Source organism: Phoxinus phoxinus (genome assembly GCF_949152265.1).
Source record: "Phoxinus phoxinus genome assembly, chromosome: 7".
Taxonomy (NCBI): Eukaryota; Metazoa; Chordata; class Actinopteri; order Cypriniformes; family Leuciscidae; genus Phoxinus; species Phoxinus phoxinus.
In genome coordinates this window covers 17050695-17067002 of record NC_136882.1, presented here as the reverse complement: position 1 = coordinate 17067002, position 16308 = coordinate 17050695, and the positions used below count along the sequence as shown (strand labels likewise).

General features: G+C 36.2%; 1 protein-coding gene across 1 annotated transcript in view; it reads right to left on the bottom strand.

The window, feature by feature from the left end:
* Positions 1 to 2248: 2248 nt before the first annotated feature.
* myo10l3 (myosin X, like 3) overlaps positions 2249 to 16308 on the bottom strand; it is a 72890-nt gene continuing 58830 nt past the window's right edge. Inside the window, exons 25-40 of the mRNA XM_079619544.1 lie at positions 15538 to 15661; positions 15147 to 15390; positions 14902 to 14997; positions 14628 to 14721; positions 14486 to 14541; positions 13356 to 13498; positions 12140 to 12334; positions 11845 to 12002; positions 10881 to 11004; positions 9448 to 9745; positions 8379 to 8586; positions 8070 to 8206; positions 7740 to 7860; positions 5612 to 6070; positions 4381 to 4572; positions 2249 to 3863 (exon numbers count right to left, since the gene is read on the bottom strand). Of these exons, the coding sequence (XP_079475670.1) occupies positions 3759 to 3863; positions 4381 to 4572; positions 5612 to 6070; positions 7740 to 7860; positions 8070 to 8206; positions 8379 to 8586; positions 9448 to 9745; positions 10881 to 11004; positions 11845 to 12002; positions 12140 to 12334; positions 13356 to 13498; positions 14486 to 14541; positions 14628 to 14721; positions 14902 to 14997; positions 15147 to 15390; positions 15538 to 15661 (2754 nt within the window). The 3' untranslated portion in view covers positions 2249 to 3758. The remainder of the gene's footprint in view (positions 3864 to 4380; positions 4573 to 5611; positions 6071 to 7739; positions 7861 to 8069; positions 8207 to 8378; positions 8587 to 9447; positions 9746 to 10880; positions 11005 to 11844; positions 12003 to 12139; positions 12335 to 13355; positions 13499 to 14485; positions 14542 to 14627; positions 14722 to 14901; positions 14998 to 15146; positions 15391 to 15537; positions 15662 to 16308) is intronic.

The following is a 16308-nucleotide window of genomic DNA, read 5'->3' as shown; positions in this document are numbered from 1 at the left end:
GGCTTTTGAGTTTGTTTGTCAATTCCTCATGTGTAATTGGGAAGTCAAGTGGATTTTGATTATTTTTAATTGGCTCTTCATAAGTTTGTAGATTTTGTTTGATCAGATTATTAAAATTTGTCATTAAATTGATTTGATGGGATTTCTTTTCAAAATGCTTTGTCCAAATTTCTCCATCTTTTATTATCTTGGTTTTGTTGTGCTCAGATTATTCCACATATTCCAGAACTGATTTTGATTTATTGAATGTTCTAATTCTTGTATACTTTCGGTCAGATGGTGTTGCTTTTTCTCTCTAATAGTGTCTTTATATATATTTAGCTTTGAAAAGTATTCAGTTCTTATGTTAGTTTAGTTCTTTATGTTTCAGATTTGATAAATTGCTAAATTTGTTTCTTAATTTTCATAATGTTCTTGAGTCAAACCATTTTTCATCAATTCACTTCTATGTGCTGCTTTTTAAAATACGTAATTGATTTTATAGCCAAATTAACACAATCTTTAGTTCAGTCAGGACTACTTTAAGAATGAATTTTATTGACAATCTTTGGATTTGGCGATAGCTCTAAGGTGCTTGAGCTGCCATACTAGACAGCTTGAGATACATCCTTGAGACACAAAACCCAAGCCTTTTAATAACCCAATGTTTCTTAGCAAATGTTATAGAAAGACATACAATGCTTCTATACATCATCCATTGCTCTATATGAAGATGCAAGGAGGTGAAGAGGTGGAGGTGGGTGTAAATATCTGTGCGACAGACTGCGGTAGCATTCGTGAATGAGCTTAAATACTCTAGATTAGTGTAGGTGGAGTAACAAATCAGCTGAGCGTCAGCTGATATAGTTTAGCAAGCAGTGGTCTGCCTGAACTACGCTTGAATTCCATTCGATCACTCAAGCTCCATTTATTTCGAATTTCTTCTTATTATTTTTTTTTACAGTCGCTAGGACACATTTCTCAATACTTGGGTCACTTTTTCAAAACTCTTCACACAGTGAGCACAACAGAAGTATATGTGGGCTAAACTGTGGATCATTTATCATTGCTTTGGCACAAAATACATTTAATGACTACATCTTTCAAATTTCATTAATTCTTTTCTCACTTCGACACAACAACCTTAAATGGTATAAAAACAATTGGACCAACCACAGTTGATTGCTATTGTATCTGTATCGGTGGATGGTGTGTAGATAAATGTTTGTACTTAGGAATTACTCAGTGCAACAACAAAAAAAGACATACAATATATAAAGTATTGAAGCATACTGCATCATGTCTAGTAACATATATTGCAGTGAATTCTAAACAGTAGAGAGGTAGAAGAAATATTTGAGATATTGATACGAGTAGTTTTAGTGCATTTTGAATGTGAAATGAACTGCTGTGCCGAGCTGAAAGTTGGTTAGGAGAACTGTGTGAAGTAAACTGTAAAAGTGAACTGTAAAAAACTGTAATACAAGTATTTATTAGATTTTGTAGTTCTTCAGAATTGAAGGCTTGGACAAATTTGTCTGCGCTGTCTGGAGCCCATCTGTATATCTGCTGGACCTGATACATTTGGCAGGTTTCCAGTCTGTTTTGTTCTGGTGTGTGATGTGTTTTGATATAAATGTTAGTTTGATTTATGTGTGGATGTTGTTGAGATATTCCTCGTCATGATAAGGGGATTCCGCTGGGGGAGTGTAGATGGCACAGTGATGCCAATTTGGTGTAGTAATAATAAATAAATAAACTGTAATAGTAGAAATGTGTTTGGCCAGATCCTCCCTGTACCACACCAGAATTCCTCCCGAGTGGACGTTGGACTGTACTTATTTTAACTGAGGGCACAATTACTTCATAGTAGCCCGAGGGACAGTATAAGCGTATAATTTCGACAACAGGTTTCAGTGAGAATTATAATTTCAACATATTCGATATGTTTTAGAAATTCTGGGTCTGTGCTTTCATTATTCTGTTGCTGGTCTCTATCTCTCTATCATAGCTATATAGTACGTTCTTTAGGAGAGCACAGGAAGGACAGAGGCACACTCATAAAGCACTCAACAATATAATATAACAGATACTAACAGATATGAACTAAAACAAACTCAAAAAATCTTATTACAAGAGAATTTTGGAAAAAGGAATGAATGCATGTTGCACTGCAGTTTATTATTTTGTAACACACGCATTGTGGGAAAGCGAAGAACAAAGTAAAATGTAAGGTAATTCGACAACATTTAAATAATCCACACCATATCTGGAACTGAAATAATTTATTAAGCATTTTGTAAATCCAGTTACAAAAGAAAAACAACCTTTGATTTTCATCCTCTACACAAGCTGAAATATTTTGACTAAACTAATGGTGACGACTCTGGAATTGAACTGACCAGCAGCTCACCACATTTATTAATGGAGCAATAATGAACAGAACTTTGAATGAGGTTGTGGTACCAACACACATGAGCCTCTGATACCACAGTGTCATCCTTCATTCATACTATCACTGTGTGTTACATCACTGATGTAGTCTGTACACAACATGCCATCAACACAACATCATCATCCATACAACAACACTAACACTGAATAAATACCCAGCCCACCCATAATTATTCACTCTCTTTTAGGCACACAAAATCATCCTTCAGTTATAAGTATGCAGGCTTCCTTTAAAACATTCTTAACCATCTTAGAAAAAAACATCGAAATGATGTCTTAAAAAAGGTTTGATGTATAAACTAAAATGGATTTTCTTTTCTTGAAAGAATAGATTTACAACTGACCTACTGTGTGAAACACTGAGTGAAAAACTGTTTGTTTTTTTACTGTCATTTTTTTTTTTTTACAGCTTTTCTGCAAAATAAATATCAGTACTGTGGTATTCCACATATTTCCTGTCAAATATCTTGTAACACCCAGAACACTGCACTGAAATGTTGAGATATTGCTTGTCTTTATACTGTACCTGAGCTTAACCCAGAAGGGGCCATTCACACAGAATGCGTCTTTCTATTGTAAACATGCACTAGATGGAAGTGTGTGACCATTGTGCGTATCTGACCATGGAAACGGTACATTAAAAGCGGGCTCAATTTTTGTGATAGCAGATTATTGCAGAAGTGGAAACACTTCAAAAAATTGGTGAGTGTCTTCTTTAAAAACAGACCAAACTTAGGTTGGTATAAACCGTCCTACAACCATCATGAACTACAACCATTTATTTTCACGTCTGTGCTCAAAAAGGTGGATGATAGTATCAGTTTGAAGCTTTAAATAAGTCTCTAGTCCAGACCTTGCATTGTTTTTTATTCCACTGCCCTGCGTATTGCGTTTTTTAAACGCAAATTGACCTAAGGGCCAAACACATCGATCTAGTGCGTTTACAATGGAAAAGCAGCTCAGTGGAATGCAAAAACACATTTTGTGTGAATGGCCCCTTATGCACAATACATAAGAGAACGCATAGATGAAAATGGCAAGACATAAAAGCAGAAAACCTTTTCCTCATTCTTTCAACCCGAGGAACCTGAGTGAAGGTTCAGTAACAGATAAGCAGTAACACAGAAAGCAATCTAAATGACGCAAATCTGCACAGACCAGCCCTTGTGCGGAGTAAGGCAAATGGACAAGTTTTAACATGGCTGTTGACACTTTCAACGTGTGCAATCACTTCAGGCTATGAGTCTTTGAGAGCTCTCAACAAAACACTGTTCATCAATGAGAAGGAAATCTCTAGCGTCTCGACTGTGATTGGTCAGTACTCATCACCTGATCCAGTTGCTCCCAAAGCTGGCCACTGATCTGACGCTGCATCGCTTCTTAACTATCATGTTGATGTAGGCTTTCATTATTTTGGTGATCTCTCCAACCTGAAACAAGCCAAAGTTTATACATAGTGAACCCTTCTATTCAATTATATGTTGATTATGTATTCTTACAGGGATAGTTCACCCAATAATGAAAATTCTGTCATCATTATTTGCGCCAAAACATTATTTGAAAACCAATCTTTGAAGATTCAAAAAGCTCATGAAGAGACCATAAACACAATTATTATGAATTGAGTGGTTTGATCCAAGTACATGCATACAGCGCATTAAATATGGTGAACGGAAGTTCAAACACACTGCAAACAACAGCAACAGGCAAAAACAAACCTCATTGGTTCTCGTGCATCAAGCAAGTACGTTTGAGATTACGGTATGTTTACCATATTTGATGTGTTGATCAATGTTTATATGTGAATGAAAGTCTACATTAAAGCTGTTCATACAGTAATTGTGTCTGTTCAGGAGACTTGGATTAAAATGCTCGATGCTTCATATAGATGTAGTTAAATGATGACATCTTTGGGTGAACTATCCATTTAAAATGACATTTGATTACCTGAGGTGTCTCAAAAAACATGTCTCTCCCATCCACTGTGATCTTGTATGTGCTGGCCAGAGGAGCTCCGAAGAAGACAATGTGTTCGTAGGGGAAAGTCTCCAGAGGCTTCGCCTCTCCTCTCTTATACACAGACACGTTCTCGGCACTCACGCTCAGCCAGAGGTCATGGGGGAAACCACCTTCTTTACACTGCACACAGAATCACAGCAAATGTCAGATTAGACTACAGAAAAAGTATCCCGGTACTATCTGGGTGCGAGACAGTAAAGCAACCACCCAGAACATCCGAAGAATACCTTCGCAAATGCATAACACACCATTCACACAATTTTTCCTCAAAAATGCACTGATCTATTTGTTGATAAAGTTATGTGATGTGAAGGCCAAGTATGATAACCCATACTCGGAATTTGTCCTCTGCATTTAACCCATCCAAGTTAGTGCACACACATTAGCAGTGAGCAGTGAACACACACTCATACACACTCTCTAACCATTAGGACACGACTGCCAATGAGAAATGGATAGCTTGATGAGGAGTTTTAAACCATTTCACTAAATGTAATCATCCACCCCAAAACAGGCAAAATGATATTGCGTTGCTTTTTGCATGGGATGGTTTGTGACACTCTCAAAGTGAAATGTCCAATCAATGTGAAATGAGTGGCGCTAAAAGCACATCCAGTTTTACTCAAAACAGATGAACGCGAATTCGGAAGTTCAGAAATTAAATGTCTGGTGACTGGCGCTAACGATAAGATAATGCAGTTGCTGAAGCAACCATGCCATTTTAGCTTGCTTCTATGAGTCTTACAGCTCTTTTATCGTGACTCGTGTTTCATGGGTACCCCAGAACTTTGCATTACGAGTGCAATGCGGATTCAGGGGAGCTACCGAGCAAGTTTACTAGAAAAAGTCATCAATATGGAGCTGGTTATGGTAAGTAAATGTCAAAATGTACAGATCATGCACTATGCTAAAAGTGCTCTGAGGTCATAGCAAAGTATTGTGCAAGGAATCACGCAAAAATAAGTCTTTATTAATCAGTCTAATTATTAATTTTATATTAATAATATCAAATTAGTCTAGTTATTTGTGTGAAAAGGAATGAAAGTTGTTGATGCTTTACTGGCACGAGGGAATTTTATGTATAGTTACGTTTTTGCATTTCAAGATTTTGCATCGCACCCATGTTGTAGTCATCTTTTGTTTCATCTTAAGTGCTTACCTCCACATCAAACAGCGTAGATCCATACCCAGGCCATTCTTTAATGATGTTCATATATTTTAGCATGGCTTGGTGTTGATCCAGACCATGCAGTCGACTCCATTTCTCCATAACACTGGCCCTGGTGGCTGAGGTCTCTTCCTTGATCCACATTTCCAGCATTTGTTCCTCCTGCATGCTGCGCTGTTTCTTCATAGTGCCCGTCTTGAGTCCACGCCTCAGCGTGCCGTCCAGGAAGCTCGTCCTCCTCCTTTCTAGGGTCTGTCCCGGGCCAGCTGCTCCTCCTACTTTGGTGAACTGAAGTATGCGGTTGCGCAGACGGCCAGTGGGGTAAACGCTGTCCAAGCTCCAGTTGACCCGAGACACATCCCCAGACAGGTACTGCAGACGTAAAGCAGCCAAGTGCTGAAGGGTGTCCTCGTGGGCAGGAAAGTGACCGCTTATTAAACTTTCATGAGCCTGGAGAGATGAATGAGAACAAAACTCACATCTGACTTCCTCTGAACATTGCAAACAAATTCTCACTCAGTATTTTCTTGTTTTTTCCTGTACAAATATCTATACATTCTTAAATCAACATTAACTTGAGAAGCAAAATGAAAGAAGATATTAAGTCTTGTTTGTTGAAAAATTTATTACAAAATGGGTTGGGTTTGTGCTTCAAAAAAATAAAAAGATATCTGGCAATGGGGTAAGAAAAATAAACTTAATTCAAATTATTATTTTTTACCCCACTGGCAGGTTGTTTTCAGAGCTGGGTAGTAACTGAATACATGTAATCTGGATTACATAATCAGATTCCAAAAATTAAGTACTTTTAAATTAAACTCACAACCCCCCTGCTGTTCCATCACAAAGCCCAGTCTGGGAAACCCTGACGTAATGTAATATTTAATCCACTTGTTGTTGACAACAAAGAATAGAATATATTTTCTTTTTTCTTTTTTATATCAATATGGTACAAGATTATCCCATTCAAATCAATGTGGTGACAAGTTTGGTCAAAAGTAATCAAAAAGTTGTCAGATTATATTACCTTAAAGGTATAGCGGAGGATTTTCTTTTTCCGGGTGGGTAGCCTATACTATTGGTCCACCTAAGTGTCAATCATTCTAGTGATACGTTTACGTAAGGCCGTCGTACGTGCTCGTCCCTATGTAGTTTTCGCTTTTTGCGCATGCGCACTTTCAGGTGTATTATGTGTGATAATTTACGGTTTCAGCCATTTCTTTGAAAATGGCTGAGGGTTCGAAAGAGAAAAAATGTATGATAAGAAGAGAAAGGCCGCAGAATATAGAAACAAGACCAGAGTGATTTTGGGTGAATATTTCACACGCTGGCGTGCGCTAGAAGCACAGGTTGGGCTTCCCACTGATGCCGCAGTCGCGAAGATTCTACTAGACAGGTAAAGTTTGTCATGCTATTTGGAGAAATCCATTTAAAATCACTGCTAGTAAAAGTTAATGTAAGTGTAAGTTTAATAGGCGTTCCCTCTCGGGAGCTAATAGAGTGTTGCGCATGTGCATTTTTTTTTTTAAATTGGTGAGGGCGGGTCTTTTCTAAAATTAGGAAAGATCCTCCGCTATACCTTTAAATGTGTAATTTAATAGATTACATCCCTAACGACAATTTTTGTCATGTAGTTTGGAATCAGTAAACGACTACAATTTGTAAGTAATCTTGTTGTTTTAAGCACAAACTAAACATTTTTTTTAAGAAAATAAGACTTAATATCTTATATAATCTGCTTCTCGATTTAATATATCTTGATTTAGGAATGTTTTTATTTCAGAAAAGCTCAAATAAAAATAAAATAAATATTAGACTTTCTATAAATATTAGATCATCTTAATAAAGCTATATATATATATATATATATATATATATATATATATATATAATTATTTTTTATAATAAAAATGTCAATAACAAAATAAAAGAAAAATGTGACATTTAAACTAAAATAAAAACTGAAAACATAATTATAAAATCTAAATCGCCTTTGAGATGAAAGATTGGTGATAGATCAACGATAGATGATATGATAGATAGTTTCTCCAGGTATTACACACCTCCTCAATTGGGTTGAACAGAACAGAGGCAAGAAATGAAACTATAAATAACTGACCTGCTCAAACATGAAGACAAACTCCACTCCTTCCTTGGGCATGCTCTCCACATCTAAGAAACAATACAGTTTGAAGTACAGCTTCCATTGGGCGTCTTCCTCCACCTCACTTCCTGCCAGCCTGAGAAACAGCCACCACAACAAACGTTTATTTTTGTGTGCTACTCATTAAAAACATTATTTCACATTGGTTTTAAAGGTTTTATGTATGTTATAAATGCATTACTGCTGTAATAACCAAGTGATGACACATACACTTGGCAGTGTTTTGTAGGAACGGAGTTTAACTTCTGAGTGAATAGGTGCAGCAAATTTGAGGTGTAATTTTACCTCTCAAACTTGGCCAGCACATCGGCCACAATCACCCTGCTCTCCACGGCCCGGTCGATCGTGCTGTTGTGCTCGAACAAAGCAAACATGTTCCTGCTGTCCTCCATAGCCAAGCCTCGGATCAGTTTCTCTACCACCTACACACAGAAAAGAAATGAAACCCTTCACCACCAGAATGTTACACCATAAAGTTCCACCGGTTTAATTCTGAATCAACTGACATCTAATTACTCTCTTAAAACACTAGGTTATTGCATTGCATTGTTTTTGCAGTTTGGCTGTGCTTTGCAGGCTGTTAGCATCCCTCACCTCTCCCGCTGTAGTGTGAGAGTTGATAGAAATCTTGCAGGAACCTCCACCATGGCAGTAAACGGTCGTCGTCATCTCCCGTCTGTTCAGGAGGGCGATAATCTCGTCTTGTGAAGGCACAAACTCCCGCGCTTTTGTCTTCTTCAGCGACTCGCCAATGAACACAGCGAACATCTCGATTTCTGTTCCAGGGAACAGCTCCTTTATCCTGAGAAGTGATCGATATCAGAAAATATTAATGTCACCAAATACAAAATATGATGTGGTCAGAATTAGTGTTGTTATTGTTAACTGAAATAAAATAACACATAAATATTAGACTTAAACAATAATGAGAAATGTTTCCTTGGAAACTAACTGAAATACTTAAGTTGAAGTTGAAGAACTAAAATGACTACAACTAAATGGAAATGTAGACATTTATTGTAAAAAGAAAATAATAAAATTGACAAAAGCACAACAAAATTACTAAAAACTTAAACAGACCTTAAAATAAACTGAAAATGAATAAATACTGTAACAGTATATAAATAATACTAAAGTTATACTGCTCAAAAATGTCCTTAAGGTAAAAAAAATAGAATTTGTGATCCTTTCGTTATTAAAAAGATAAACCAAATAGCAAGTAGTGCAAAGTGATGCAAACACACTGGCCTACAGCAAAATTGCAATATTTAGTATCCAAAATATGTCATTAACATAATTCATGCAGATCCAGATTTTACAAACGATTAAACTGTCAACATAAGACCACCCAAGACAAAGCCAGGATGGACCCAGTCATTGTTATACTTTTAGGAGGATGCAATGAATTTGATTATTTTGGCTGAGGTACAAACTTAGGTACAAACTACACTTAGGCCAGGATGTTATTTATATCATTTCCTCAATTTTCTTCTCAAAGTGCACCACAAACCTATATATATATATATATATATATATATATATATATATATATATATATATATATATATATATATATATATATATATATATTAGAACACTGAATTTATAAAACAACTATTTAACAGTATGAAAGTATGTCATATTCAAGGAGTAGCTACAACACCTTTTCAGGTGGAATCTGAGGTATCTGAGGATGCCACGGCTGGGCAGGAAGGTGCAGCTCATGCAGGTGAGCAGATGCCAGTGTGACCGGTTGGCGGCGCTGTTGGGCTGGGGCACGTGATTGGTTTGTTTGATCAGCTGACAGTAGACTTCATCTCTGAGCGGCCGCAGATCTTGACATGTCTGTAAGATGCCTTGAATGATGGGCATTGGGTCTGACACGGCTTCCATCTCTTGTAAAGAGTTAAATATCTTGACCGCCTCATCTTGCAGGCTGGTGTAGCCTTTCTCCTTTTGCACTGCAGGAAGTAGGACAGGAAGAGGAGACAGATGGAGAAAGAGACACAGACAAAGGGATTAAATCCATCATCCCACCAATCCAAAGTTCAAATGGTAAAAATGTGCGTCACTGAACAAATTAATCAACAACAATCCAACAATAGGGCCAAAAAATATGAACCGTGTGAACAGGAGACTGCGGTTTAAATCGAATATTTGAGGAGTCTAGGTTTAAATAAATGTTTAGCTCTATTAAACGGCCTGCTGTCAATTCCCACAGAAAATACTTTTGTAATCAGTTTGTAAAACATGCAATGATATAATGATAAAAAAAAACATATTAAACATTTTTCTAAATTCTTGGATAATTATTATACATGCAGCTTTTATGCCCTTCAAAAAAAACTTGTAATTTATTTAATAATAAAAAAATACATATATAAACAAATATATCAAAAATGACTTTATTATTTGTCATTTTGATTTTTAAAAATGAGTTGATCACACTGTAGAATTTTTATTTGCATATATTAATGTAAGTGTTTTAAAACAGTCTTTTGCATGAAATTTCTGTACGAAATTTCATGAAATGTGTTGACCTGATAGACACATGATTGCTTTTACAAAATATTTATGAATTAAATCATCAGCAAAAAAAAAAATTCTGTCGTAATCAACAGCATGTCACAAATTGTATGAAAGCCAGAACATGAATTTAACAATACTAATACATACTATATATACTATTATGCTATATAATCATTTTAGTTTTAAGTTATAGTCATTTTATTATCCATTTTGTCATTTTTAAATATTTCTACAAGTTTTAACTTATTTTTATTTTTATTTCAGTTTTAGTCATTTTAATACTTTTTTAAAGTTAGTTGACAAGACATCCATTTCTAAAGTTTTTCATCTAATATTTATATTTAATTTTATTTGACCGTTATTTAATTTACGAAAACATTTTCAAATTTACACTTACATTTATACATTTTGCAGATGCTTTAATTAGTTTATGAGCTACAGGAATGCAGCTCAAACGGCAATAGTTTTAGTTTGAGTTAACAATAACACAGATTGTCTACAAGTAAATACATTTAATAGATAAAAACAGGAAACACAGGAATGGATGAGTGTAAAGGAGAGACTCACAGTTGACATTGACCTCTCCGTACGGCAGAGGCAGCAGCGGCGAGTGCAGCGGGTGCTGTGTGTATCTCAGGATGGGGTTCCTCCAGTACATCTGCTCCACAGCCTCCACATTAAGACTGCTCTCCTGCACCGCCATCAAAAACAACATTGGCATTAAGGCTTTTATGTACTCGTATAACACAATGTACATCCACTGATCACTGCAGCTGGAAACACAGCACACAAAAGTGACACAAAAGGTTTTTGAGCTTTGCCGTTTTTGCCATGCTTGATAAACTAGGTCATACCAGTCAAAGGAGGTAAACCAGTTCAAGCTTAAATTACAACCTCAACATAATTAACCGCCTCAGGTCGACTAGCTGAAAAGGTGGATCTCAACTAGCTAGCAGTCCAAAAAAAAAAAGCCTAGTTATCAAAATCTGGTGTTATCTAGATTTCTATATTTATAAATTTATACTACTCACTTTACCGAGATTTTACACTTTTTCTCAAGAAATAAATGAATAAATGCAGTCATCATAACTGCCATTGAATAACACACTTCTTTTACAATGGCACTGGTAACTGAACATTTATTTTGAGCCTCCACACCACTAGGTGTCAGTATGGCATCCAGCACATCATAAACCAAAATGAGTACATCATAAACCAAAATGAGTACACCGTTAACAATTCAAAATCACTCTAGGAAAATATCCTGCATAGACGTAGAACGAAAGCACTCAGAAATAATCAAACAAAAACAGAAAGAAGTTAGAAAAAACAAGAGAAAACAGTCTGAGTGAACAGCACACAGAGCACTCATCCGTGTACCTCACTTAACACTACAGTTTTTGACCCTGAGGGATTGCCGGGGCTTGAGAGGTATCGGCTTCCACAACTGAAACATGATTGTTAATAAGATGAAAATCCTCACTCTACAAGGGACCATGAATTCAATTAGATATTTATAGGGTGAATGTACCTTGATATCTCGGATGAGTTGCTGGGTAGGTGTTTCTATGGGAACTTTGTTGTCGATGGCCACCTGAATGGCTGAAGCCCATCTCATGGCTTCGTTCAGTAGTTTGGTGTAGAGACGGTAAGAATGCTTTCTCCCATGGATTATTATGTTCCAGTAACCTGTGGACAATCGGAGACATTGGAAATTGTCAAACGGAAATTCAAAGAAATCAATCAATCAATCAATCAATCAATCAATCAATCAATCAATCAATCAATCAATCAATCAATCAATCGGAAGCCTTGTTCTCTCACACCTGTCTCCTTGTAGACTTTCTCATCAGGCTGAACAACCGAGCAAAGGCTGTTGAGCACCAGTGTTCCCAGTTTGGAGGCACTGCGCTCTGATGATTTATAATAATCCAGTGAGTTGTTGGTCAGAACAAACCAACGTTTCTTCAGTTTGAGAGACGTGCTCTTCCCACTGGACTTCATCTCTTTATGCAGCCAACCTTATGGAGAAATTGAGGGAGGAAGAAATTACAATCTCTTAGAGTATGAGAAGATTAAGATTAGTGTATTTTAGCGACTATACAATTATGATTTAATGAACAATCAATCGTTTTAGATTAGATTATCATTTCAAAAAAGGAAAATATAATGGTAACAGAGTTGACATAAATTGTATTAGGTATTTTAATAATATAATAACTGAAATCTACAAATCTACAGATATCTATTATATTGCAAAAATAGAGAGAATTAAGACAAAATGCAATTTTCATATATTTTTCATATTTTTCATATGTATATTTGCAAATATACCAAAGAACAATTTTTGTTATTTTTTGCTGATCCATTTCTATAGGGAAAAAAAAAGTCTATAGGAACACATTAGCAAAAGTTCGCACCAGTGATTCATTGTTTACATAATTGTTTTTTACACAAATGTACAGTATACACTACCATTAATTTTTTTTTTTTTGAAAGCTGCATTTTGCATGTTGGCTGCATTTATTTCAGCAAAAAAAAAAAATATATATATATAACTAAAATATATAAATAGAATTTAACTACTTTTTTTAAATTATATTTTAAAATGTAATATATTCCTGTGATGCCAAAGCTGAATTTTCAGCATCCTTCCTCCAGTCTTCAGTGTCACATGATCCTTCAGAAATAATTATAATATGCTGATTTGCTGCTTAAAATGTTTTTCTTATTATTATCAATGTTGAGAAAAGAAACCGGGATAGATTTTTGATATACAAAAAGTTCAAAAGAACAGTTTTTAAAAAAAAAAATTATAGTAAAGGCATTCATATCGTTGAAAATCATTTTTGTCACTTTGGATCCTTGCTGAATAAAAGTATTTCTTTCTTTCAAATCTTAAGTGATCCCAAAGTTTTAAACAGTAGTGTATGAAGGACACAGATAGCATCCGTTTTGTTGAATGATTCATCATGACCACAATGATGTAGCAAGTACAGTGCTGGTAAATCTTTGTATCCTGTACAGACCGGTTTGACTCACCCCTCACTATGAACTCCTGGCCGTCTATTTTTGAGTCTCCTTTAGGCTTCTGGAGGAGGCCGATCCAGTGGTGCATTTCCTCTGGTGTGTCAGTGTTGCAATGGATCACGCGATTAGCAGTGATTATAACAAATGAGTTTGGCCTGAGGGAAAAAAATCTTATGAGTACAGCACTGTACAACCATTATCCCAAATACTGTTTAAAACTAAATTAAATGTTCCAAATTAATACATTAAATGCATGCAATATGGACAATATAAAAAATATGGTCACACTTTATATTAGCTGTCTTAAATGTACTTACATCAAATAAATTGTTAGGTACACTTTTGCGGTTATTGAGGTGGGATACGGGTAAGGTTAGGGACAGGTTTGATGGTATGGTTACGTTTAAGGGTGGGTTAAGGGGTAAGGGAAGGGTACAATGCAATGTAAAAACATGTACAGTGCTATGCATAAGTTTAGACACACATGCTTAAGTTGCCTAAAAAGAGGAATAAAAAAAATCATCCTTTGGAAATTTATCTTAATGCCTTCATTCAAAAAATTAGGAAAACTCCAACCTTTAAGGACATGAATTTTCTTTGTGAATGAATAATGTATCGTAAATAAATAAATGTTCTTAAACATTAAAAATACAGGGTGCATAAGTCAGGACACCTGACCTATGTTAAATTCCCGGCAGGCAGATTTTTATTTTTAAAGGCCAGTTATTTCATGGATCCAGGACACTATGCATCCTGATAAAGTTCCCTTGGCCTTTGGAATTAAAATAGCCCCACATCATCACACACCCTTCACCATACCTAGAGATTGGCATGGTTTTATTTCAGTTAGCCTAATAGCTGGTTTGATTTGCATTGAGAGATGATCTTATGGAAAGTACCCCATGCCAATCTCTAGGTATGGTGAAGGGTATGTGATGATGTGGGGCTATTTAAATTTTATTCCTCTTTTTAGGCAACTTTAGCATGGGTTTCTTATATCCACGATATAAGTGCATTACATCAAATGATTCATCTAAATGTTAGTTCATAGTAGTTAAAGACCCTTAATATAAAGTGGGACTAAAAATATTGTGTTTCTGGAATAATGCTATATGCTCAGCACTCGTGATATCATGCATTACCTGTCTGGATTGTCAGAAGCACATACAGAGTCGATAAGCCCAACATCCAGTGTTCCCTGAGGATGAAATATCATAAAAATGACATATAAATACCATAATCTATGACACATAAAGGTGCTGAAAGATGAGTGTGAACACTCACAACGGCGTTCTTGGGGTTGGCTTGCTCGTGCTGCATCTGCAGAAGCTGTTCTGGAGTGGCACTGTGGACGCGGCTCAGCACGTTGAACCAGCCACTGCAACACAAGCATGCAGACAGGAAGCATTAGACCATGTTCGGTATTTAGACGACAATATGAAATTAGTTATATTACACCACAAGGGGGCACAACAGACGAATATTAAAGTTAACACACACTGAAGAAACTCTTAGTCAGGCACACTGGCCTAAAATAAATACCGATTTTGAAATGTACCTTGCATCCTCGGGGGATTCTGCATAGATCTGGTAAGTCCTTTCCTCGGTCACGATATTGAGCGCATTCTCCTTCTCATGGTTGTCCACAATCTCCCTGCGTGAAACACCACAGACCGTCAGTCTATGAACATTAAAACTTACAAATGCAACAGTAGTGGTGGACACTGGATTGGTCAATTGGTCTTTTGTTTGTAAACACTAGCAGTTACATATCATCATTTACACTGAGCACTGAGTTCTTACTTGGCAGCTCTGATGTCGATGGTTCCCTTCAGTTTCTCCTCACTGTCGTTCTCGAAATACATGAGTTTAGAGTCTCGAAGGACGAACCAGCGCATCTTCCAGTTCCTGCGGGACAGAGTGGACATCCCGCCGCCTTTCTTGTACAGCCAGCCTGACTTGAGAGAGTCCTGCTTTGCCCTGAACCACATGAAGGTCTCGTCTTTTAAAACACACCAGCGCCTGCGCCACGGGATCATCAGCCCACCTTAAAGATGAAAAATAAGAAACAGAACAACGAAATATTAATCTTTCACTACAGTCTATCCATTAAAAATGTTCAGTTTTAGCAATATTATTCAATGGTATAGACATACGCTAAACAATAAGCAAGTAAATGGTAAGAAACACTCACTTTTCATGTACAGGTAGCTGTGGAAATAAGGAGGTCCACCTCCATTAAGGAGATGCACTCTACCGTTTGACACCTCCTCATCTGTGTCCACATATCCATCGTTCTCATCATTGCTGTCCATGAACTGAGGGGAAAATACAAAAAGAGTGTGAATGCCAATAAAGGGCTTTCAAATGTACCGTACTACAGTTCGAAAATTTGTGGTCCGTTTTTTTAAAAGTAATAAAAGTGACAGTAAGGCATTTATAATATTGCTATTTCAAATACAAGCTGTTCTTTTCTATACATTAAAAAAAATCTTGAAATGGTTCCACAAAATATATAAAGCAGCACAACTAATACTATTGATAACTTTACATTACATTTTTGATAATACTAAGATAATATTATTATTATCAACATCGATTTCTGAAGGAGTGATGATGCCGAAAATTCAGCCTTGCCATCAGGAATAAATGCCATTTTAAAATATACTAAAAAAAGAAAACAGTTCTTTTAAATGGTATTAATATTTCACAACATTACTATATTTTGCTAAACTAAATGCAGCCTTGTGGAGTATAAGACATGTCTTTACTAAAATGTCTCTTCTTTACTCTGTAACCGTGCACTTTGTGTTTGCTGCGGTAGGACATCTGCATTTCACGGTCTAATCCTACTTGTTAATACAAACAAAAAGAGCATGACATCAGTAAATGTGCTCTCATTGTTAACTGTCATGTCAAGTTTCATATTACACCCAAACATAACCCGAATCAAGTTCGTGTGTTC